At 52.4% G+C, this 23534-nt stretch overlaps 8 protein-coding genes across 8 annotated transcripts; 6 read left to right on the forward strand and 2 right to left on the reverse strand.

The window, feature by feature from the left end:
- Positions 1 to 39: 39 nt before the first annotated feature.
- POX_e07058 (uncharacterized protein) lies at positions 40 to 1507 on the forward strand (the record flags this gene model as incomplete). Its single annotated transcript, XM_050115869.1, has 3 exons — positions 40 to 480; positions 564 to 1318; positions 1384 to 1507. 3 exons carry the CDS (start codon positions 40 to 42, stop codon positions 1505 to 1507), a joined length of 1320 nt encoding a protein of 439 aa, XP_049968329.1.
- Positions 1508 to 2225: 718 nt separating this feature from the next.
- Positions 2226 to 3763, reverse strand: POX_e07059 (uncharacterized protein; the record flags this gene model as incomplete). The annotated part of the gene is made up of 4 exons (XM_050115870.1): positions 2226 to 3066; positions 3172 to 3367; positions 3428 to 3584; positions 3683 to 3763. The coding sequence occupies 4 exons, from the start codon at positions 3761 to 3763 to the stop codon at positions 2226 to 2228; spliced, it is 1275 nt and encodes a 424-aa protein (XP_049968330.1).
- A 588-nt stretch (positions 3764 to 4351) lies between these two features.
- POX_e07060 (uncharacterized protein) lies at positions 4352 to 4594 on the forward strand (the record flags this gene model as incomplete). Its single annotated transcript, XM_050115871.1, has 1 exon — positions 4352 to 4594. The coding sequence occupies one exon, from the start codon at positions 4352 to 4354 to the stop codon at positions 4592 to 4594; it is 243 nt and encodes an 80-aa protein (XP_049968331.1).
- Positions 4595 to 5161: 567 nt separating this feature from the next.
- On the forward strand, positions 5162 to 5645 carry POX_e07061 (uncharacterized protein; the record flags this gene model as incomplete). Its single annotated transcript, XM_050115872.1, has 2 exons — positions 5162 to 5399; positions 5548 to 5645. The coding sequence occupies 2 exons, from the start codon at positions 5162 to 5164 to the stop codon at positions 5643 to 5645; spliced, it is 336 nt and encodes a 111-aa protein (XP_049968332.1).
- Positions 5646 to 9342: 3697 nt separating this feature from the next.
- Positions 9343 to 9561, reverse strand: POX_e07062 (uncharacterized protein; the record flags this gene model as incomplete). The annotated part of the gene is made up of 1 exon (XM_050115873.1): positions 9343 to 9561. One exon carries the CDS (start codon positions 9559 to 9561, stop codon positions 9343 to 9345), a length of 219 nt encoding a protein of 72 aa, XP_049968333.1.
- Positions 9562 to 13043: 3482 nt separating this feature from the next.
- Positions 13044 to 13844, forward strand: POX_e07063 (putative 6-phosphogluconolactonase; the record flags this gene model as incomplete). Its single annotated transcript, XM_050115874.1, has 1 exon — positions 13044 to 13844. One exon carries the CDS (start codon positions 13044 to 13046, stop codon positions 13842 to 13844), a length of 801 nt encoding a protein of 266 aa, XP_049968334.1.
- Positions 13845 to 14641: 797 nt separating this feature from the next.
- On the forward strand, positions 14642 to 16469 carry POX_e07064 (uncharacterized protein; the record flags this gene model as incomplete). The annotated part of the gene is made up of 2 exons (XM_050115875.1): positions 14642 to 14699; positions 14764 to 16469. The coding sequence occupies 2 exons, from the start codon at positions 14642 to 14644 to the stop codon at positions 16467 to 16469; spliced, it is 1764 nt and encodes a 587-aa protein (XP_049968335.1).
- A 2817-nt stretch (positions 16470 to 19286) lies between these two features.
- POX_e07065 (uncharacterized protein) lies at positions 19287 to 23002 on the forward strand (the record flags this gene model as incomplete). Its single annotated transcript, XM_050115876.1, has 5 exons — positions 19287 to 19444; positions 19638 to 22384; positions 22450 to 22724; positions 22792 to 22911; positions 22994 to 23002. The coding sequence occupies 5 exons, from the start codon at positions 19287 to 19289 to the stop codon at positions 23000 to 23002; spliced, it is 3309 nt and encodes a 1102-aa protein (XP_049968336.1).
- Between the last annotated feature and the right edge of the window lie 532 nt (positions 23003 to 23534).

Genomic DNA, 23534 nt, shown 5'->3' on the forward strand with positions numbered 1-23534 from the left:
ATCAATGCGACGCAATCCGTGATAGCTGACCAGATGGCCATGCCTCAACCGTACTGGGGTCTTGGTGGCTCGGAAACGCCATCGTCGCCGCGAACAATGCGCACGCTGCGCAAGATTCAATCTCACCAGGTTTTGTCGACCTCGAGCGCACTTATCGCCCAGACCCAACCCAACCAACTCTCATCGATGCATCTCACGGATAATGAAGCGTCGACGCCATCGGGGTCTACGATCAGACATACCGGCCGCCGACCGCGATCCAACAGTGATGCGGCTGCTCGCGATTCACCATCACTCGTGACCTCGGTTCCGACGCAACGACGCCCAGCCCGGAAGACTGGGTCAGGGGTGGGCATCAAGAGGTCATTCCTGGAGAATCTTGTTCGAGATGGGCCACACAACGGCAATACGAAGGAAGCTCTGAGGGAGCTGCGGTATCTAGTTCTGTCAACCGGAGTGGACGCCGACGGGGATGGCATGGTAAGACTTTTCGAGATCTGTCTTTGGAAACAGCTTTGCCCATGGCTTCGGAGAATCCCATGCTGACTGGGTCGATCTTCAAGTCTCCCTACCGGGTTTACTTGTGGCTTATTCTGCTAAATGTGGCGCCGCTTCCCACCGACGACTACCTTGTTCTTGTTCACCGTGGTGGCTCACCCGCCTATGCAAAGATTCGCAACGATACTTTCCGTACACTCGCGACCGACCCATTATTCAAGCGCCGTGTCACCGAGGCCAGCCTCATTCGGCTGCTCAATGCCGTAGCCTGGAAGCTCCACGACTCCAAAGCAAAGCCTCGATCTCGACCCTCTTCCTCTAGACGCCTTGAGATGGAGATGCTGGTCGATACACCACCCAGTATCAAGGAGGAACCGGAGCTGGAGACTCCCGGATCTGACACAAAAGCTGTGGTCAACGACTCGGCCATATACGTGCAAGGCATGAATGTGCTCTGTGCACCTTTTCTGTATGCCGCCCGCAGCGAGGTGGAGGCATTTGCGCTGTTTCACTACTTTGTGACCAAGGAATGCCCTGGTTACATCCGCGGCGCAATGGATGGCGTCCACAAGGGCCTGCGGCTAGTTGACCGGTGTTTGGAGATCGTGGAACCGAAGCTCGCGGCGTATCTCTTTTCCAAGGGGATGTACGCTGAACTCTACGCTTTCCCATCAGTCCTGACTCTGTGTGCCTGTACCCCGCCACTGCCGGAGGTCCTGCACCTGTGGGACTTTCTCTTTGCCTACGGGCCCCATTTGAATATACTCTGCATTGTGGCGCAACTGATTCGCATGCGGGATACTCTTCTGGAGAGTCCAAGGTCAGTCGTCCCCTGTTTGGCTTCCACGCCCTTCCAGCGGCAACTCTCTCTAACTTTTGCTATAGCCCCAACAAAATCCTCCGGTCTTTACCACCCCTCGATGCCAAAGGCATCATCGCCTTGACTGTGCTCTTGGTACAGCGGATTCCCGACGACGTCTACGCCGAAATGGTCACTCATGCAAAATAATCACGATCCTCCACGCATTTTTTTGGGGTCTCTTTTTCTTTTTCTTTTTTTTTCGCTCTCTCATTCACTTTGTCTGCCTCGAAGGCATCGTTTTAATTTTTGTGATTTTAGGGGAGTTCCTCATTCACACGGCGTTGTGGGCATACACACATGCAAGGCAAATGGAGGACACCAGCTGGTTTCAGGATTTTCATGTCTGGGGATTGCACTGGTACTGGTGATGACACGAGCAGCATGACATGATAGTATAATTGAACGAACTAATGAAATTCTTGTCACCATCGATGGATATTGGAGTTTAGTAATGTTCCGTCTTCGAATGATTGTGAGTGTATTTGGCCACGAGCTTCGGCCTGCCTATGTGGTCCCCAGTACGCCTGTCATGGAGGCAAAAGGTCGTGGATGAGACCGCGCACGTCCACATCAATAGCCGTGGTGATCACCCCTTCCAGGTACGCCGGTTGTGGAATCACCAATGACCTCGTCTACCTGAACTGAAACGGTCGAGTTGATAAAACTACTTACAAAAACCTCCACCATTCACACCTCAACACGATCATTAGTATCTCTAAAACAAAATCCTCCCCCCCCCCAAGCCCCGGATCCCTACGTAAATAAAAGAAGGTGAGCAAAAAGAGAGAAGAAAAAAAGATCTCCAAGCAAATGAAACCCAACCCTTCTTTCCACCAAACTTGTCCCTGGAACCTCCAAGATCCCATCAATGATGGCATCGAGAATGCTGATCCATTCCATCTCTCAGGGAACTTTTCTTTTTCGGTAACCCACTCCCGTCAACAACGAGAGGTTTCGAAAAGTGCATCTGTCCAGTTTCTTTGGCAGAGACGCTTCTCACCCGAGGTCCACTGCAATCGGAGCTTCGATCGCTCTGTTCGGACTCGTCGAGGGCTGTAGATTCATCCCAGCTTCCTCTGGGTGATTGGGCAATAGTGTTGAGGTTTCCAGTGAACGTTGTAAGCTGAACGAGGATATGTGACCCCTTGAAGAGTGTTCCATGGAACAGTTGCGATGCGCGCTTGGCCTCGTCGGCAGATTTCATCACCACGGATGCATGAGGGTCAGAGGAGGGAGAATGAGGATGAGCTCGGGGCCTGGTGACCATACTGCAGTGTTCGACAGTTCCTGCCTCTTGGAGGAGTTGGATCAGGTCTCCCTCTGTGGTATTTGAGCTCAGGTTGTGGATCAGCAGCTCACGGGGAGAAGGGGAAGGAGAGGAATAAGGAACTGGGGAGCTGGACGAGCTGGGAGGAGTAGCCCATTCCGGCTGGGCGAGATAGTGGTTGTGGTGGGCATAGTATGGCGTGTCTCGTCGGGCAGTGTCGTGGAGAGAATGGATGGGTGGAGAGAGAGGATACATTGCGGGCATCATGTTCCAAGCTTGAACGTCAAACATCGAGCCGGGTATCAGAGGGGAAGGTGGAAGACATCGATGCAGGTCAGATACCATTGGTACACAAGGTGGATGGGTGATTGTCAGTGGCCCCTTCATGGGAATAAACTCAGGATATGGCCATGAGAGCCCACTTCCAGAGTGATCCGAACTGGTGATGGCATACTGTTAGACACGCAGAGAAGGGGGGGAGTGAACTTGACTCGCTCACACTCCCTTTGAACGCTAACAGAAGAAGAGGGGAAAAAAAACTCACGTTGACGAGATTGGTGAAGGGGGTACCGTCATGTTGGCCTGTAATCGCGGCGGCGTCGAATGACCCGACATGTATGAATTCATCTCGATCACTGGGGGACTTCTCGTAGGCCCAGCGACAGGTTTCGTAGGTGAGCTGGTACGAGCCAGAGTCACGACCAAGCTAGAGCCTTCCCACCCATTCGTGGACAATCGGTCTGCGCAAAACAAATCAGTCTCGTGAATGCGGAACGGGTGATTGAGTTTGAAATACTCACGATACGTTCGCCATGCCTCGTCCTCATTTTTGATAATGATCTGTCCCAGACCCGTCGGAACCCCTTGGCTATCGTCGTAAACTACGGCCTGACGGATATGCAAAGCCGTCTGCCGCACCAGATCTTTCAATTCTTGCCAGCGACAATGTGCAGGAATCTATCAGGGGGTCGGGTCAGCAACTGGTCGCTTATCATGCAGCCTTTGTCAGCCACCAAGATGGCGAAAGAAAAGGAAAGAAAAACATCGTAGCATACCCCTTGGAGAAAAAGGACGTATTCATCGTCTGACCTGCGACATCTCGGAGTTTGACCCTTCTCGTGACCCAGGAAAGGCATCTTGGCGAGTTTCGACTTTCTTAAAGTTTTATTTTTCCAGCTGAAATCGCGACAAACGTTCCCAAGGATGTCCTTTTTCCCCCGTTCCTTTCCTTTTCTTTTTCTGAAGTTTTGTTGGCTGTCTATTTTATCCTCCAGCCGGACCAACACTTGCGGTCGTTGTGAGTCGTACTTTTATCGAGTATCTGATCCACCTGAAGATTTCCAGTACTTCCACAAACTCTGCCGTTTGACCGGAAATCAGTTTATCAGATCGCTTGGGTGGAAAGCTTGAGGGTCTGCGATTGATAACACCATGCAGGCAAGATGAAACAGCTATCGGCCTGGCTGGTAGATCGTTTCAGGAAGACGTGGTCTTCACGTTCGTTCGCAGATGCGTGTATGTTTCTTAGCAAGCACCACTATTAGCTATAAAAGTACCCTCGTCGTGCATCTCCTTGCTGGATTGCGCAATCCATAGCGGGAAATCTGCCCCGCCTGGGTGTCGCTCAATGTCAGAGCAAATAGCCCAGTCCATGTATGTGTGCCCCGAAGACGACATCAGACTGCATCAACCCGACATGAGGAAAACCGGGTGCACGACTCACAATGACAAGCAAATCTGACGGAATGCAGATCAATGACAATTACGCAGACCAGAAGACGGCAACTCTGGTAGACGTGGTGGTAGCACCTTGCAGATTTGACGAGCAGCCGGGATACAATCAAGCTGGTATTTGGTTGAAAGCTTTGTCGAGGGGCCGAGAATTTGCTGCCACGAGATGGAAGTCTGGGTTGACTGGAGGCGATCTTTCTTTTAAGGAGGATTGGAAAATTGATCACGATTTGTAATGATCGGAAAGAGATCAGAACTGGTGCTCAGGGGAAATAAGGAAGTGGACAGAGCAGGTTGAACACCCTTCCACCAGCCAGCGAAAAGCTTCGAGGTGCGTCAGGTTGGTCAATAGGGAGGAAGATCAATGCTGGCCTCCATTGAGATCAAAGTTCCACCTGTTCCACCTTTGAGGGTACAGTCCATCCACGAGAGCGATTATTTATTCCATTTTCTTTTTCCTTTTCGAATAGGCCTCTCCAAACTCCACGTCGCTGAACGGGATGCATCGTCGATGGCGACCAGCCGCACAACCTCAAGGTCCCTAGTGGAATGCCATGTATGCAGCGTCTCTTACGCAGCATCCACTAGGCCTGTCAATCAACTCACCAAACCTCCAATTAGACTAAGATTCACAGGGTCACTGACAAATGTTTCAAACCCAGAGCATGACGGGACTGCTAACTGCACTCGTACACACGCGATCGAGAATCTACCAGAAGCAAGTTGCAGCACAATGACAGAATCAAGGGGGGGGGGACTTCTGAAAAGTCGAGCCATGCAGCCAATGGGAGCTGGAGTTTTCAATGTCGCGCGATGATACTCGGGACTTCTGCGATATGTCATTTTCGTTAGTTCTGCATGAAAGCCTGAGCTCAGCTCGCCCGGGTCCATCCCCGTCGGCATCCACTTGGAAGACGAGAAAAGGTTCCAGCCGTACGACTCCACCGAAGCCGCAGGACTTTATCGACTCAATTGTTCCGTGGGAGATGGACACCCTCGACAACAATGGAGAAGATCGTGACAGGGCTCTGCTTTCCGAATGTAAGGACTGGAGAGAGTGTTCTTTTGCTTTTTCTTTATCTTGTCTTTTCTTCTCCTGAACATCCCGACTGGGCGCTTCTTTTTTTTTTACTCCTTCATTTCTTCGTTTATCAATTTTACCCAAGTCGATTTACTAATCAGGTTCTAGGGCTGGATCGACGATTTCCACCGCGAAGAGCCGCCTCGCGGTATCCATGTCTGTCTTTCTCGTGGATGATTGGTGAGACTGGGATCACCGTGTCTTAGCCTCCCAACAATAGACCCCCGAAGCAGTGTTGCAGTGATGCTTGAAGATCCCCTAGGTTCGATGCAGTTCATGAAACATCCTTCGAATCGTGCCCCGTTTCGTTCGCCTTTCGCGTGTAGGACACGGATTACTAGGCCTCCTGGACGCCCTGGAGATCCGTCCGGGGGGAAGGGAGTTGACTAGACATGGACTAAGGGCTCGGAGCCTGGGTTGGGCAGCTTTGTACAACTCACCCACCGGCGACGGAAGTCTGGGATCCTCGACGAGGTTCGAATTGAAGCAACGAGCACGCTTCACCTTACACCGCCAGATCCTTTCTCCCCCAAGGATGGTGATCCCTCTGTGCGAAAGGTACCGAAGGGGGAAGGTTATACTCGATGAAGGAGGGCTACCAGGACAGTGGAGTGTACAATACTTTTTGAATCTATGCCTATCCCGGGTGTCTAGATACATGCGGCGGGTCTCTGAGTCTCTGTCTATCCTGTCGTAATTGTGGTGCTGTGGAATGTGGCGCGGCGTAGATGTGCAGCTTGTCTCGCTTTTTCTTTCCCTTCCTTTTTTGCCAATCTGAAAGTACGAAACGACCCATGTTGTATCTATCATATTCAAACTGTGGGGCTCTTATTCGTTCAATCATTTATTCATTTTTTTCCTTGTCTATTTCTGGTGAAAGAGGCGTTGCAATCTGCCAATTCTACATAGATGCCTCCTCCCTGGGGCACCGCACGACAGATCTGGTTGGTGGATGGGGGGAGTTTCATGGTGGATCCAATCAGACCAAACAGTAAATGGCGAGAGGAATGACCCGACTCACCCCAGGAAATTTAACACAGGGAAAAGTAAGAAGACGAAAAAGGGAGACAAGAAAAAGGTAATCAGGATGAACAAGAATAATGAGAAAAGTAGGTTCGAACGTCGATCTCCGTTTTTGAACCTACTAGCCAGCCCAGGATAGATCTAAAGATCTCAGGATCTCAGGATCTACGAACCAGCACCCTGGTCCAGCATCTCGTCTCACCAATTATTTTCGAGGGGCGAAACAACTCTCCCAATCTCAATCGATCAGCGTCCGAGTCTCTCCTGTCTGACTCCCCAGTGGTCAAAAGAGTCAAGTGACTCAATGAGTGGTTCCCTGGACTTGACGATGAAAGGTACGCGGTCGGGCGTCAGAGGGAGAAAAAAAAATGAGCCATCAGATAAAAACGAGGATCCTGAATCAATATTCGACAAATCACCTGTTAGTGGCGGCACCAGGATCTCAATCTGCTACTTTGATAATATAAGGTTTTTTTTTTCAACACGGGCCTCGCGGGGAGAGTACCTGCAGCGCCTACCGACTGCCTGTTGATTGACCGGCGTGATGTGGCTGGCTAGGAGTTGGAGAGAGGATATTACGCGAGACATGGCAATGAGAGTGGGCTCAGCGTACGTGATTATTTCTGGATAATTGTTGGCCTCGGGTCTGTCCTTTTTGGTACCAGTGCGCTTGGGAAGTCTTTGGATGAGTCAATTCTGGAGGCATGATTTGGCCGGGCGGTGGTGGTAATAGTAGTAGTACTGTAGGTATAATTTCACCAAGTACAAGCAGAAAGATCGCGACTATCGCCTCTTGCACCGCCAGAACCAAGCCCCGAAGGAAACTGAACACCGTACAATGACACACTCTTTGTTGGACAAATGCCACCCGGTGTCCAATCTCAAGTCAAAATCTACATGGTCATCTTGTCCATCCAGCCAGCGAGACTCAAACTCAACCATCACACCATCCCGCATCAAACAATAAACTCCAATATCACCATATCCTGCGCGTCAACACTTTGCCCAAACCCTCTGTTAAAAAAACCACACTTATGTACCGTCGTTGAAACCGCGAGATTCATAGGCCCACACCAGCTAGAGCTGGATCTGGAGCTGGAGCTGGAGTTGTTTGCCACACGATGACAGGTCCCGCACGGGCAGCAGACTGGTTTCACGCTGTGGCTGGTGGCGAGTGTTGCCAAGCAATATTATTATTCCAATGACGGAGATGATTAACAGGTTTATTCGTACTCTGAACATTTATTATTCAGCACCTAGTATGTCAATATGTACCAAAGGTGACAACCCATGGAACCAAGCTTAGATTAGAGTGAAAATGACTCCAAAATCACAAACTAGTCCCCTCAACCCCTCAATCACACATGTGACAACAACCATAAAAGATCAAAAAACAAACAAGATTCCTTGATTGACGGAAAAGGATGCCCGTTATGAGTCTGCAACGAATAAACACTGTGCCCTAGACCACTCGAAACCGGTATATTCAAGATCGACATGATTAAAAGAGCTCTCCGGGCATGGACCAAGTGGAGTCCGTCACTGACTATGTGCCCGTGTTTGAGTAATAATACGTAATCTGAGCCATGGCCATACTGTAGATCGAGCTGGGAGATGGAGCCCCGGGTGTGTGGACACTTCCCAGTTCCCAGTTCCCTGTCTTTGGTTGCTAAACTGGAGACGATCTCCATCTGGATGGACTAGACCTTATTCGCCACACTTTGATTGTCCAAGGGCCAAAAAAAAAGGAAAAGAAAATGGATACACCCTAGCACTGCGAACATTTTGCAGGCTTGAGGCGACTGAATAGTTAACCATAGTATGGAGGGTTGAAATGATGATCCGCAGCAGTTTGGAGATTCCAGGGTGGGATATGCTACAATCAATGTGTGTTCTGTCATATATTGTACACATTTCTCAGACAAAACAGAAAAAAAAAACCAAATGAAATATAAAACTGCAAATTATCGACGCTGGAAGCTCTAGGTTATATGAGCATAGTATACGGTATAGAACGAAAAGAGAAAAGCCAAACGATGAAAAACGCTTCAGAGCAACAATTGCAGGCTAGAAGTTAAGCAAGATAAAGGAGAGCAAAGCTGAACGAGGTCCTTCCTTCATCTCACTGTAGGATCAGACAATCGTATACGGTCAAATCCATACTTGCACCACACTCATACATTCATAACGGCCCAGTCGCTCGGGCATGGCCTCGATAGAAATTCATTTCGTTCGCCCTGGCGCAACCGTCTTTTCCCGTGTGACGAAGACAGTAGACAGAGCAACAACAGTCTCCGATTGGCACGGCCAAGGATTATCCAGCTCGAGATCCCATTTAGACTGTTGCGGCGTGCAAACGTTTTTGAAAACATTTCCCTCCCAGTTCCAAATAGTTGTAAAAGATATCTGGCGTGATACCGAACCAATCTGCTCATAGATGGGGAATAGCAGGACTCCGGATTGACCAAGCCATATGAGCGGAAAGTCGCAGCTCGTTCGAATTTTTTGTGATGTGGCGATCTCCGCGACAAGTCCCAGTCGGCACCGAAGAGGCAGCCCGAGACAATCGTCGTTGGTGCGCGCGCAATGGAAGTTAATCTGAAAGACAGAAAAGACCGACGAGACAGCGGGAGGCGATGATAAAAATCATACACGGTTGTTGTGAATCATAGATCCAAAAGGAAAAAAGAGAAAGATGTCGTGTACAGAGTTCAAAAGCGTGTCGAAAAGAGATGCGTGCCGAGGCATGAGCACTTCAACTCAATGAGTATGTGAGATAAGAAACATCGAGGTGCAGGCGGGGCATTTGGGTGGTGGTGGTGGTGGTGGTGGCAGTCGTCTTCCATGTCTTCTCTCGTCTTTGGAACCTCGGTCGCAGCTTCATCGGAGGAAGCCCACTTTGGAGGCACAGCGGTGGCAATAGTAGGAGTTCATGCCGAACTGAACCACGCCCGATCCAGTTGACTGGCTGGCGAGGCTGAGGGATTGTTGACAGCGAGAGCACCGGACAATGTCCAGAGTTAATTCTTGCATCGACGAGGGCTTGGTGGGACGATGGTCTGATGGGGCTGGAGAGAATTGGATGGCGGGAGAGCTCATGGTGGACAGGCTGAGCAGAGCCAGGGAGTAGGCAGAAGCGGCAGATAGAAAAAAAGGAAATACACAGCCGTGAGAAGTTGGATGAGCAGACGCCGACAGAGACAGCGAGAGAGGGAGGAAGAGTGTATGTATGTGTAGATAAGATAAATAAATGAGTCCAGTGACCAGCGCCAGGCCAATCTACCTGCTCGGAGAGACGGAGATGGCGAGAAGCGGGTGGTGGGTGGTGGGTGGTGGGGCGGTCGAGTGTGGATATCCCAGGTACTTGAGGTAGTCTCGAGTGTTGTTTATTGGGGCTAGTACGAGTGACTGAGTCGGGGGTAGAGGATGGGAGAGAAAAGAATTGGATCGTGATCAGAAGAACGAGGGACTTGAGACGCTGTATTTAGATGGGTTTCGGGGGGGGGGACCACGAGGACAAAGAGGGCCAGATGCATCGGGCTGGAGCATGAATGATCTTCGGCTGTCGGAGTGTCTGGAACTGGGCGACTCCAACGAGAGACGGACAAAGACTCTCTTTGTCTTGACTCAAGCCAAGTACCGGTTGAGTCCTCTGCACGACACCGGCGCGAGTCGTCAGCGCTCGTGACAGCCACTGCCGGTCGCCGAGTCGATGGTCTCGATCTGCCAATCGATGAAATCAGAAAATTCCAGATTAATCCTGATTCTTCATGAGATGAATGTGCAGTTGAGGTGGATTCTCCATCGTTGACCCGCTCCATCCAGTCACGTCCACGCACCTGAGCCCACTCCCCCTCCTCTCTCCGAAAGTAGTAAAGCAGTGGCCCGATGCCTCTTCACCAGGTCGGCGCAGTCCGGTACTGCATCCTTCGGTCCCAACATGCGACCAATCACCGTGAGCACCCGCGACGCCCCCAGTAGTTTAAATCGTGTCACTCGATCGGAACTCCAAGCGACCGGTGCCACAGCCCCGAGAGATGCCCAAGGAATGCTCTTCGCAGTCAGAGAGAGAGAGATAGAAAGAGAGAGAGAGATGCCAGATGTGCAAGTCAGTCGGTCATGGATCATCATCGACACAAGGCCTAGTCGGGTCTTTGTGACGCTAGTGACTACCCCAAATGGCAGAGAATTCGAAGGTTTTGGCACCCGTTTTCGATCACCTCGGTGGAGTCTGTATTCTTTTTTTTTCCATTTTCTCTTTTCCATTTTTTTCTCCCCCTTTCTTCATGTCAAAACCCTCCAACCACACAAATGCCGCCGTGGTTGCAGTGCAGGTGGACAACGATTATCATTATAATTATGATGATTCTCATTGACTCTCATTGCAGAACCCTTAGAAAAATAATGCTCTCAGACATGCGGCCTACGAAACAGTTTCCCTTCTCCACCGCATTGGCTCTCAGTGTCAGACCAAAGACTGTCAAAGGCTGGACACTCATCAATAATGACCAGGGAGCGAAATTAAAAAGGAGAGAAAAAAAAAGAGAAAGAGAGAGAGATCGGCTAAGAAATCAAGACCGAGTTGGAGAATTGCACGAAAAACCGGCTCAGAAGGGCGAAAATCTCTGTCGCCTTTCCAGGACCCTCTTAGCATTGATCGGAACTGATTTACCTTCAAGCAATTTTTTAATTAGTTGGCCAGCCAACATTTAGGATACCCTTGCTCGGTGCCTATGGATGATTACTGGCCAGCCAATTCCTCATGGATGAAATCTTATTAGGACCCAACTAGTGAGATCTCTCGCATGTATACACCGTTTGTAGTCCGGAATCTCCAAGATCCGCGACGTAACCATGGCCATAGTTCCGTGAGTCCCACCATCGCTGGTACCCGGCAATACAGCTTCCCTCGGGCAACCCACACTGCTACCATTGCGTCGGGTGTCCTTCCCGCGATGCCCACGCTTGGGTTGCCGCTGAGGCTCGTGGCTCTGGGCAGAGAGCAACCGTCATATGAAATTGTCGGTCGCGTTGTCTCTTAGCCTCTCCGCTGAAATCTACTCCAAAAAATGCGTGCTGGGTCGAACATTCGCGTAGAGGACAGTCATAAACGCAAGACCGCCCCACCTGTACACGAGCACAGTTTGACTCTCCGAACGGGGGCCTGGTTGTGACGAACAATCAATGATCACATCCATGGATACCACGATACTCATTATTCATCCTGGGTCTGGTGAGCTGGTACAGTACATCTGCTTTTTCTAGGACTGTGCTGTGACGCTTGTCCCCCTCGAAAATTTGCCTTTGGTCCCCATGCTCGGCGACTGAATCGTTTCGGGTCTCCATTCTCCATTCCCAGTCTCCACCGGTCAGGCTAGTCGTTCAGGAGTACCATGTGCAGCCTACTCTTCTACCAGCTTCGATCGTTCAACGAGGGGCTCCTGCAAGAACCCGAAACACCCCAGTCGGGAAGGAGATCGACTTGTGTCAATATCCAGCTGCAAAATGGCGTCATGTGGATGATGCAACCGCCTTAAAAAGGTTACACCAACCATAGCAACCTGTGATAACCAACAGTCCAATCGCTCAGGGTAGACTGCCCGTCAAATAAAAGATCACAGATAAAAGGTGAGAAGACTGAAACGGTTGATATTCTCTGTCCGACTGTCGCCGAGGTTGACCGGCCATTGTCCCCTAAATGGCCCAAACAAGTCAACGATCCAACTGGCCTGACACGGCCCGATCGATCGACCCTTTTGACTCCTATTCAAGAACTTACAGCCGCTGGACCAGAGCTAGTCGCCCGGTGTACAGGCTCCTGGGATCGCGATCAGACCATGGTTTTTCTCTCTTCGGCCATTCGTTTCACCGCATTAAAGTGTGGCAAGAACGTGGTCTAATCGATCTAACTCGCCGAAGGTTAAGACCGAATGCGGATCTTTCTCGTCCTTATCACAACCATGTGTTCCCATCGCTATCAGGCCGGGGAGAAGCGGATCGGAAGAGAGTTTGACCAATCCGCATTGGGAGGTGAAGTGCCTGAGCTTGCAGGGGATCTGGAGTGGATGCATCAGCCTTGTAACATGATGATAATGGAAGATTGATACAAGTGACACCAAAGATAATCGCCTTGGTCATCCCAATTCATCAAACACAGGAACAGACGGAGTCGAGCGGACGGGTGCTGAGATGGGATGGGCGAAAGAGGAAACACTGGGGCGTCGACCATCGACGTCATCCTGCCTTCCGTCCGCTTCCAGCCTCACAAATGACTCGTATGCCTCCGTCGCTTGCTCTCTTGACAGGAGCGAGTTTGCGGTGGCACTTGGCTGTGCATATTTCGTCGAGACCCCCACCGGTCGCTAAGCATTCGCGTCTTTCTCTCCAAGCCACCAACAATCTACCCCTCCGATCCCCAAATCTCGGACCCGTCCAGGCTTCACCGCGCTCAAGCTTTCCCGCCTGTCACCTGCCCGCCCATCCTCGCCTGTGCCGTTTCGTCATCTTTTCCACTCCTCCACAGTCCAACACCACCAACCCCTCCGACCCCTCCACCAACTCTCCCACCACCCACTACCAACATGGCGACCACCCAGCCCAATCTTTACAGTTTCCCCAACACAGAGGCCTTGGCCAAGGAATTGCGCCCCTACGTCCTCCGCTGTCAAAATGCGGCGCTCGCTCGCCATGACACCTTCCGCATCGCGGTCTCGGGCGGTTCACTCCCCGCTGTCCTCGCCAAGGCCCTCCTGGCCGACAGCAACGGCTCTCCCGAGGATACGCCGCAGTTCAGCAAGTGGCAGATTTTCTTCGCGGACGAGCGCGCGGTCCCGCTCGACGACAAGGACAGCAACTACCTCCTTCTCAAGGATGAACTCCTCGCGAAGATCCCGGCCGCGCTCGGCGAACCCACCGTCTATCCGATCGATGAGAAGCACGTGCACGACGGCAACACCCAAGAGCTGGCCGACGCCTATCAGGAAGCCCTGATGCGCTCGTTCGCCGCCAAGGATAGCGTCAAGCTGCCCATCTTCGATCTCATCCTGCTGGGCTGTGGACCCGACGGCCACACCTGCAGTCTCTTCCCCGGTCACGATCTCCTGCGCGAGAAGGACGCCTGGGTCGCCGCGGAGACCAACTCCCCCAAGCCGCCTCCCAAGCGCATCACCCTCACCCTTCCCGTTGTGACTTCCGCCGCTCACATTGCCTTTGTGGCCACCGGTGCGGGCAAGAAGGATATCCTCAAGTCCATCTTCGACAGCGAAGAGGGTCGCAGCCTCCCGTCTTCGCTGGTGAACCACGGTGCCGGTGACAAGGTCAGCTGGTTCACTGATCACCCCGCCGTGGAAGGTGTCGCATACCCCCGTCGGGGAAGTTTGTAAAGAATTTCCAGCTCAAGTGTTGTGCCGATCTATATAAGAGAAGGAACCGAGATGTACGAAAATAGACGTTGATCTTTTCTCTCCCTCCTGCTAGGGGCAGGATTCTAGCGGACAGGAGGGAATTACCGATTGCACTGGCTGATTCATGGTCGGCAGGCCGTGGCGGTCCTGTTTTCGTTCGTCTTTTGGTGAGGAAAAAAAAGAATAGAGGTAGAGTTTGAGGGTTTTGGAAGGCAGGCGCGTCTGAGGGACATGTCCGTTGATAGATCTGGGCTTCTCGAGCCCTCTTGGGGCCGAGACTCAACTGAGGAGGAGGTCCAGTCACAATTCGTGCATCGGAAACCAACATCAAACACTTGCTATGTCCCTGACCACGCGCAACTTGCTTCCATTAGTACATACCAGACTTGAGATCTTTATTCCTCTCGATGAGCATGTAGTAGTGCGACATCCATAACTTCCGCTTGTACGATACTTGTGACCACTGCATACGCATAGCATCTCAGTTCCAGTCCGATGAGGCAACCGTGAACGGTTCGCTTGTGCCTCCGTTGAAAGTTCCTCCTGTCGCACGGGCCGGGGTTGCTCAGACCACGCGCCTTTTCCCCACTTTGAGAAGGTTGGTTTGCGCCGCCGATCGTCGAGTCTCGGCTGATCGCTTGCGCTCAGGAGCTTGGCCGACCCGTCGAGTTCTCTGCTCTACGGATTTCTGTATGCCGGATTTCCAGACTTCCACCCCGCGACCGAGTCCGCCAAGTGGTGGATGGTGTTGAGCGCCGTGCGATCCTACCCGGCGAATGATTGAAGATGCCCATTCCTACGCGGTCCGTCTCGCTGCGGGAGCCCCGAAAGCCGGTCAGTTCGCGAAGCAGCGTGGAGAAACTGCGCATGAGGTTCCCCTAGCTACGTACTCTCCAAGCATTCCTCGCTGATACAAGCCTATCCAACCGCCGCCTGCAGAGCTCGAGTATCGCACGACCGGCAACGGAAAATAAATTGACGACCAAGACCACATCCATCCGACCGCCCGCTCTCTCCGCAAATGACACCCGCCTGTCTCAACTCGGTTCCCCGGCCGAGAGCGACAGCTCCAACGAGACAGCGCCGTCGACGCGCGGACGAACGTTCCTCCCTCAACGAAGCCACTTGACGCGTGACGAGGGAAATGGTGCCACACAGACACAGGTCCGATTCCAAGCACCGGCCACAACCACGAGACTCCTGTCGCGACGGGAAGAAACATCACCGAAAAGATCGGGGCAGCAACTGACTGCCGTGGAGAGCGATGATACACGGCGCGTCCCTTCCACGGCCATCACGAGCGGTGGTGCGCCCGGCCGTCATCCGAGTCTTCGACGACCGAGCGCCTTGAAGACCGATGCGCCCAAGGGCAATGTGCCTTCCCTCACGAAGAGTACGGTGCCCTCACTGAGGCCTCCATCATCACCGCGAAAGACCTCGACATTGCGATTGCATACTCAGTCCTCGACGGCCGGACAGCGGGCTGCTTCACCAAAGCGTACGGAGATGCTTCCACCTCCTCGGCCAACACGATCTGCCTCCCTGAAACAACCGCGGGATGCGGCGGCATTGACCTCCTCCGCCACAGTGCGAGGTCATGCGCGACATCGTAGCCAAGTTGCTCCGGTCAGTACCAAGTCGATCGGACAGCCGACACCGTCAACTGCTCTGGCGAAAACTCGCGCGGCATTGTCGACCCAGCAATCTTCATCTCCAACCAAAAGACTCGTCAAGCCTCCTACTCCAACGCCGGGGTCTACATCTGGCCCCGCGGCAGGACTTCTCATCCCGACTACCTGGCCTGACGTTGCCTCATTGCAAACCGAACTGCTCCAGCTTAGTCTCTTCCATTCGGGCTCGCTCCAGCAACAAGCCGAGTGGAAATCCGCCGCAGAGTCCCGTCTGCGTCAAAAGTACGATGCAGTCGCAAGCCAATACCGGTTGATTCTGGTGGATGAGAAAAACATTCAGGAGCAGCTGAACATGCGGTCCTTGGCACATTGGCTCCAGAATTGCCACGACGGGGAATCAAAGTCCCCTCACCATCACCAGGGACTCGAGGGGTTCTCGGAGCAGATTCAAATATTCTCACAGATTGTGCAGGAGGTCTCGGATTTAACTGCCTCTGTACCTCAGGGGAGGTACACTCAAGCCGTCGCCGTCTTTGAGGAGTGGTTTGATCGTGCGAATGGGATTTCGGAGCAACGGGAACACGCCCATCAAGGTGACCCGTGCTCGTTCATCGACCCTCTTCATCGGGGCTGGAAGACTAGTGTACGGGCTCTGCAGGCTGAATTGGATCTGTACGCGCGCCGAATGCAGACTCTGCACATCTTGTCCCCTGCGGATGAAGAAGACCTCTCGCAGTCGGCCTTGTGTCGAGTGGCGAGGAGTATCACAGAATCAATTCACTTGATGACGCAGGAAGTTCGGACGATGATGGCATTGGAGGAGGAGATGGTTCTGTCTGAACGAGAGTATGTGCGCCAGTGGGCGAATGCGTCGGCCCGGTCCTCGAAGGGGAAAAAGGCTCCTCGGGCGGGTGCGTGGAGCCATTCGGCAGGGGACGGACCTTTGTTGAGAGAGGGAGGAGGGAGAGGGTAGAGAGGCGTCGAGGGCTCGTCTCGTGTATTCTTTGGCGTGCATCCTCATGTGGGATTTATTCAATGTGTGATGATTGATGGACAAAAAAAATGGAAGTGTGTTTCGTTATTCAACCATGTCCTGCCCGGCATTAACTCGGGCATAAGGTTGATATGCTGCTCCTCCAGACATTCCCCTCGTGTACAACTTGCCTGCGGTACAGAGATATCAGATCGTCATACGCACTAGTAGTAAACACACGACGTTCCACCATGCAGGGATGTAAATTCCATGATCCCGCCAATCATCCATCTACTACAACAATGTCACCGGACAAGCATTGCAGCCCAACGTGGTAATCCTTCTTTCGGATCATTCCACATATCAAGTCATCATTCTTGATCACCCCCGAGTGTCATGGTTCGTCCTCTACGGCGAGCTCGGTAGGAGGTACCTATATATCCACCCCTCATCATGTGAAAGATGGACAATCAGGTCATATCCATTGATCCTTGCATACGGGGTCTACCTTAGTAGAATGGGTACCACCGATAAGGTTGATGGATGAAGCCCGACGAATGGAGCAGGGCATATTGATCAGATGGGTGGCAGCCCCGGCCGTGGGAAGATCATGAGTGAACGTCTGGTGGAGATCAACGTAGAATATGGATCAAGCTAAGATATACATGTCTTTGGCACAGTACTGAAAGTCAAACCTCAGTCGAGGAGGATACAGTCCATGGACTTACATTGAATATTTATTCGAGTGTCCATCTTCTTGGAGTCTTTCAAATGTATACAAAATGACCTCGAAATCACATCAAACTCCCTGGGAGTCTAGAGCCGCGTTCATGATTCACATCATGCCTCACATCACAAATGTCCCGTCGTGGTTCTGAGCGGAGTGCAAGCAGTGAGTGCCAAAGGTGGCACTGCACCGTGGGAGTCCAAGAGCAGGTCCTAAAGGCCCGTCCAACGGCGCACTAAACTGGAATCGGATGAGCAATCCACAGGGCGCCTTTCTCTCTCTCCTTCTCTTTCTCCCTGTCACCCTTTTGCCTGGTGACTGCTGACTGGCCCTCCTTGGATTCGGTGGATTCAGTGGCCGATCATTCGACCCTCGAAGCGATGTCTAGAACGTCCGGCTTTGCAGAGCTACGGAGCTTCTGATTCGCTCCTCGACGGAAACTCAACCCATCTCTCTCCATCCGCTTCCCGAACAGTCTGGACCTCGTGGGGATTCCTGCGTATCCGACATTCTGGAGCCCCCGTCCGAGTCGTCCGGCGGGTGTCTGGTGTCACCCTTCTCTCTCTCTCTCTCTTTTCCCTGCGCCCGTTAGTAATGGCTGTATTTTATTTGTGCTCATTCTGCACATCTTGCAGTTGCGGTTTGGGCGTGAGCTCCGTGGACGCTCTGTCGGCCCACCGATACTTTTGAAGTTGGGATACCCAAGTGCTGACCCTGCGTGGGAGGAATTGGACCGTTGGCCGGGATGGACAGGACGGGAAAACTAAAAGGAGGCCGAAAGCAGGATTCCGTCGACTCCCAGGTGGGAGAGAGAGAGAGTTACTGCAGTGCAGGTGAGATTCATTGGTCATGATTCTTGCTCTTCCTTGCTCTCCAAACTTCTGTTGCAGAATGATCCTGAGCCTGTCACTGACAGTGATCATCGACTTACCTAATCTCCATTATCCTGGAGAGCCGGATGGTCAATCCGGGCCCAGATCATGTTCTTTTGGGGGGGGAGAAAATACAAATTCTTGGTCTCCCTTTTTTTTTTCTTTTTATTATTATTATTTGTAGACTCTTTTTCATTCCGGGTTGACCTTTCTGGCTGCTTCGATGTCTTCGACGGCCGACGGGGACAGGCCAGTGTCCACTGCCCGGTTTTGGGTTTGGCACTAGTGTCGCCTTCTGCTGGCCTCAAGTCTGGCTGACACCGTCGTGCCGTACCAACTCGGCGACTCGTGCGACTCCTGTCACCAGTAATGGAGGGAACGAGTGCACCACCCAAGGCGAGGAGTACCGGCCGTCTGCACTTCACAGTACGGTACGCCATGTACCCTAAGCTTTGCCCCCCCCCCTTCTCCACGGGGAATGGGTCGACTTTGAACAAGCAAACCACCGTGACCTCGACCGTGACTGTGTGAGCTGGCGGCAAGGTTGATGACTGGTACGCGGGCGATTCCTGTCCACTTGCTCTTTCATTCCGGACATCTCTCTCATCTTCCTCTTCTCTTCCTCTTCTTCTTCTCTTCTTGCCCATCCGCAATTACTATTCATTCAATCGTGAAATATACGGGCTTTCAGATTTGTACGCCTCGATTCCCGTCTCATGGCAGACGGTCTTGTCGTATTGGATTCGGTAGTCCCTTCGAACCGCTGCGCCTGTGCCACTTGGCAGTGTAGGCACTGACAGGCCTGACGTCATCCGTCCTTTCCCGTCGTGTCCACTCAAAACAGATTCGCCCTAAAACCCAAAAGAGAAAGCGAGACTACGAGAAGGTCCAGGGGACAAGCGTCGTGCGTGAAGATCAGATACAGACCAGCACAAGCACCCAAAGCACTTCTGCCCTCCCCCCAAAAAGGTTAACTGCCTTTTTTGGGTGTCCACCGCCAATTACCTTTCTCACCACTACATACGCCTACCGATTACAGCTACTACCACCACCACTCACACTGCCCACAATCCCCCCCCCCCCCCTCCCTTCTAGGCGTCCGTGGGTCCATCATGACTTGCGATCATCCCTAGTCATAGCAGCCTCACCGTTTCTTTTTTGGGAAGAAATCTGATCGTATTGCTCGATCCACCCATCTCTGGAGGTTTCTCGGTGAACATGGGGGCTTCACTCTACGATCGTCTCTGGCGTCGCGAGTGTGGGCAACACTCGGCACATGGCTCCCTCCGAGGTATCTACGGCGCAAAGGAATGGATCGAGGACTTGGATATCGTCAACGAACTGGGTGGACATACAGAATGTGTGAATGCGCTGAGGTATGTATTCAATCGGTTCCCTTTCGCTATCATCATCCTCTCTGTCAGTTATTATATCCTTCTCCCTTCATCGCGTGGAGAGCGCTCGGTCACATGCCTCATTTCACATGCCCAAGCATTTGCTTTGGAGAAGAGAAGGAAGACTTGAAAAAAAAATAACCATCCTGGTCGTGCTCAACTAACAACCACTCAGTTGGTCAAGATCCGGACGTCTCTTGGCGTCGGGCTCAGATGATCAACACCTGAATATCTACTCATATCAACCCGACTCTTCTGATGCACAGTTTGCCCTACACACCACCGTGGCCACGGGCCACAAAGCCAATATCTTTTCCGTCAAATTCATGCCACATTCCAATGACCGGACTTTAGTCACCTGTGCCGGCGATTCTCAAGTCCGCGTCTTTGATATTGAATACGCCAGTACCAATGGGGGAAGTGCCTCCACGTCGGCCTTTGCGGCCTCGGCTCGCAGTCGACGTTTCCACAATTTCTTCGACGGAACCCGATACTTGAATGCGGGGAACACCAACGCCAGAGTCTATCGCAGCCACGCAGATCGCGTGAAGCGAATCGTCACCGAGTCGTCACCACACCTTTTTCTCACCTGCTCGGAAGATGGGGAGGTACGCCAGTGGGATCTTCGTCAGCCCTCCGAGGCGTATCCGCCCCCAGCAGGGGGTCAGGGTTTCATGGCTTATCGGCCAGGCTTAGATCACGACGACTCAAACGTCCCACCGCCGCTGATTTCATACAAAAAGTTCAGAATCGATTTGAATACCATCTCATGCTCGTCCAGTCAGCCGCACTACATCGCGCTTGGTGGCGCCCACATGCATTGCTTCCTGCATGATCGGCGCATGCTGGGGCGGGATCTCCTAGCCGAAAGAGGCCGCCCCGGGGGCTCCACTTCCACCATCGGAGATCTAGAGGATGACATGATGGGCAAAGCTACGCGGTGTGTTCGACGCTTTGCACCTCGAGGGAAACGCCGTTTGAAGCATCTCGACGATGGCCATATCACTGCCTGCAAGATCAGCGACGCCAATCCGGATGAGATGGTGGTCAGCTGGTCTGGCGACCACATCTACAGCTTCGATCTCATCCGTAGCCCGGATGCCCGAGATTGGGCTTCGGATCTGCCCGGATCACACGCAAAGTCCAGTCGTCGCAAGATCGATGCGCAGGGTCGGAACCGCAAGCGGCCCAAGCCGTCATCCATGTCTTCCCAGGAAAGTGGGGATCGTCATCAGCCTCATCAGCGCACGGAAGAATCAGAAGGGTTTCGTGTGGCATATGGGACCGGTGAGTCGGAGGATATGTTCTTTTCAGCAGCACCCGACAGCGATGAAATGGCCATGGTTCAGCGTGCGCGATACTCGATGATGAATGAGTCTCAACGGCTCAGCATGCAGATCGCCAAGAGCCTTGTCAAGCTTCGTCAGACCCTCTTCACCCTCGACACAGAATCACGCGAGGCCATGGAGGCCAAAGATCAGGGCGCTCATCCTGAGATCATGTATCATTCGGCATCGTTCGCCTCGGCTTTGTCACAGGCGTCCGACTTGCTATCTAGGATGGACCAAGTAATGAGCGAGTGGCGCTATCCGACGAATCCCTCGGAAGAGACGGTCATTTTCCAGCAGACTCTTCGCCGCAACCGTCAGGCGTCTTGGCGATTTGTGCAGGCTGCTGGCACTCTCGCTCGCATCTTATCGGGGCAGAATTCCGAAGACGCAAGTTCGGACACTGCGTCTAGATTCTCGCAGATCGTCCCGGCGCCGGTCGAGGACGAGTCTATCGATGCCGAGTCACAATTTGGATACGACTTTCTCAAAGCGATTTTACTCTGGATAGAAGGTGGCCGGTCAGCATTGCTACGAGGGTTCCAGTTGGATCGTCAGCCGCGGCGAGTGGAGGGCCGGTTCCCTCTTCCCGCTACGGCCATGGACAGTGCAATCGATACAATTCTGCTGCCTTATCTGCAGGGCCTCGCAGGGCAAACATCCGTCGTGAACGTGGATGCATCCCGATTTGAGTATGAAGAATCGCGCGTTCTCTTTCCAACTCAAGCCGGCGCTGTGTTCGCGTTCGGAAGTGCCGTCCGTCTGCCTCTCGAAGACCTGGCCACCTCGGCGGCTCCGGGCGATTCGCAAGGCGAGCCCCGTTCCCCTTCGCCAATTCCGTCCTCAGATCGAGCCTCGGCAACGAGGTTCTGGGTTTTGCGTGTGGGCCGCGGAATTTTGATGGAGGCCGGAAAGGGAATCGACTACTCCTTTGTGAACCGGGCCTTTGGGGGCATACACACGGTATTAGACGACGATGGATCGAGCGACCTCGAGATTGAAAGGTGTCAAGATGACATCGATCTCGATGAAGAGGATTTGTGTGAATCAACCATGAGGGCTTCCAGGGCTTCTCGCTCCGAGCGAGTCCCCTTTTCCGAAGGCAGCTCAAGACCTTCGACGCTTGCCGCATTGGAATCAGAGGCTGCTCGTGCGGACAGGCTTTGTGTCAGCAACAACCGCGAGACCGAGGGGATGGACGACAGTGACGACGATGAGGACGACGAAGAAGTGGATAGCGACGAGGACGACGAGGAGGTGGATGGCTGGTACTTGGGCTACGTCGATACTTCTGACGAAGACAGAGACGGCGACTCGGATCATGATGAGAGCCAAGGGGATCGCTTTGGTCATGGGTTACGACGTAAGTCCCGGCACGGTGAGGTAGAGGCCCACACGCCGGTTACAGCACACACCCAAGTGTACCGCGGACACTGCAATATCAAGACCGTGAAAGACGTCAATTTCTTTGGCCTCAACGATGAATACGTCGTGAGTGGGAGTGATTCGGGCCATGTCTTCATCTGGGATCGCAAAACCGCCAAGCTTGTAAACATCCTCGAAGGAGATGGCGAGGTGGTCAATGTTGTGCAAGGTTCGCAGATCATTTCACCGGGGAGCTACATGACCAAGACTGATGGACTGACTGGCTTTGGACAGGTCATCCCTACGAGCCCACCCTTGCCGTGTCGGGCATTGATAATACAATCAAGATTTTCTCTCCGGATCGTCACGCTCAAGATCTCGCCCGCAGAGGTATCAATATCCTTGATCCTGACAGCGCGGCAAATTGTGTGACCCCGGCGAACCTTGCCACCCTCAATCCGCGCCACCCGGGCGGACTTGAGAGTCGTAAGCGAATTCATAATAGCTATCGGATCATGAGCCAGAATGACGTTGATCGTCGGGGTGGCATGAGCGAAGCCTTTATCACGGTGAGTTTGTCTCTGGGGAGGGAGGTTCAACAAGGCTGTAATCTGTATCACTGACACCCAGTACCAGAGGAGCATGTTGGCACGTCTTGCGGCCACACTTCGTAGTGGTCAAAATAATCCTGTTGGAGTCCCGGCGGGCGTGGTCCCTGGTGAGCCAGCTACGGTTGTCCTCGACGATAATTGCACTGTGAGTTGCTCTCATTTTCCCTGTTGGGGGGGAATATCATGGACTACCTATTAATGTGCAAAAATGGCTGATACTCTGTCAGGTGATGTAAAACATATTCCCTCGAACATTGATTCTTCGATTGTATGCTTGCCCCGTGGCAGCTTTGCCCGATTCTTTTTGGTTCTTTTACCTGGTCATTAGTGTTACTCTTCTTTTTCATTTCTCTCGATATCCACCCAAACGGTAATTACGATTGCGTCGAAGGGAAATTAGCGGGCGTCTTTCATGAACTTTCTTATGCTTTTTCATTTCCCTTGAAACCCTTCTTTTTGATGGTGGTATTGGAACATGCACATCATGTTTGTGATGACCAGGACAGCTTTGATATGAAGGAATAGGTCCACCATATAACTTTATCGAGCGACAGCAGATGATCGTTCAAGTTACCTGGAGCCAGGGCTATTGACATGTTCCCAGTGTGTAGCTCACGATAGAATACGTTCTATCGGTATCTGCTTTTCGGCCACTCCAGGATAAAAATCTATGACCGTATGATCAACGGGAATTGAAGCGCAACGAGGATCCGTTTTACAACCTTTGCACTTTTGCATTTCCCCAACCAAGGCATTCATCTATGACGG

This window comes from Penicillium oxalicum, chromosome V (assembly GCF_001723175.1).
Source record: "Penicillium oxalicum strain HP7-1 chromosome V, whole genome shotgun sequence".
Lineage (NCBI taxonomy): Eukaryota > Fungi > Ascomycota > Eurotiomycetes > Eurotiales > Aspergillaceae > Penicillium > Penicillium oxalicum.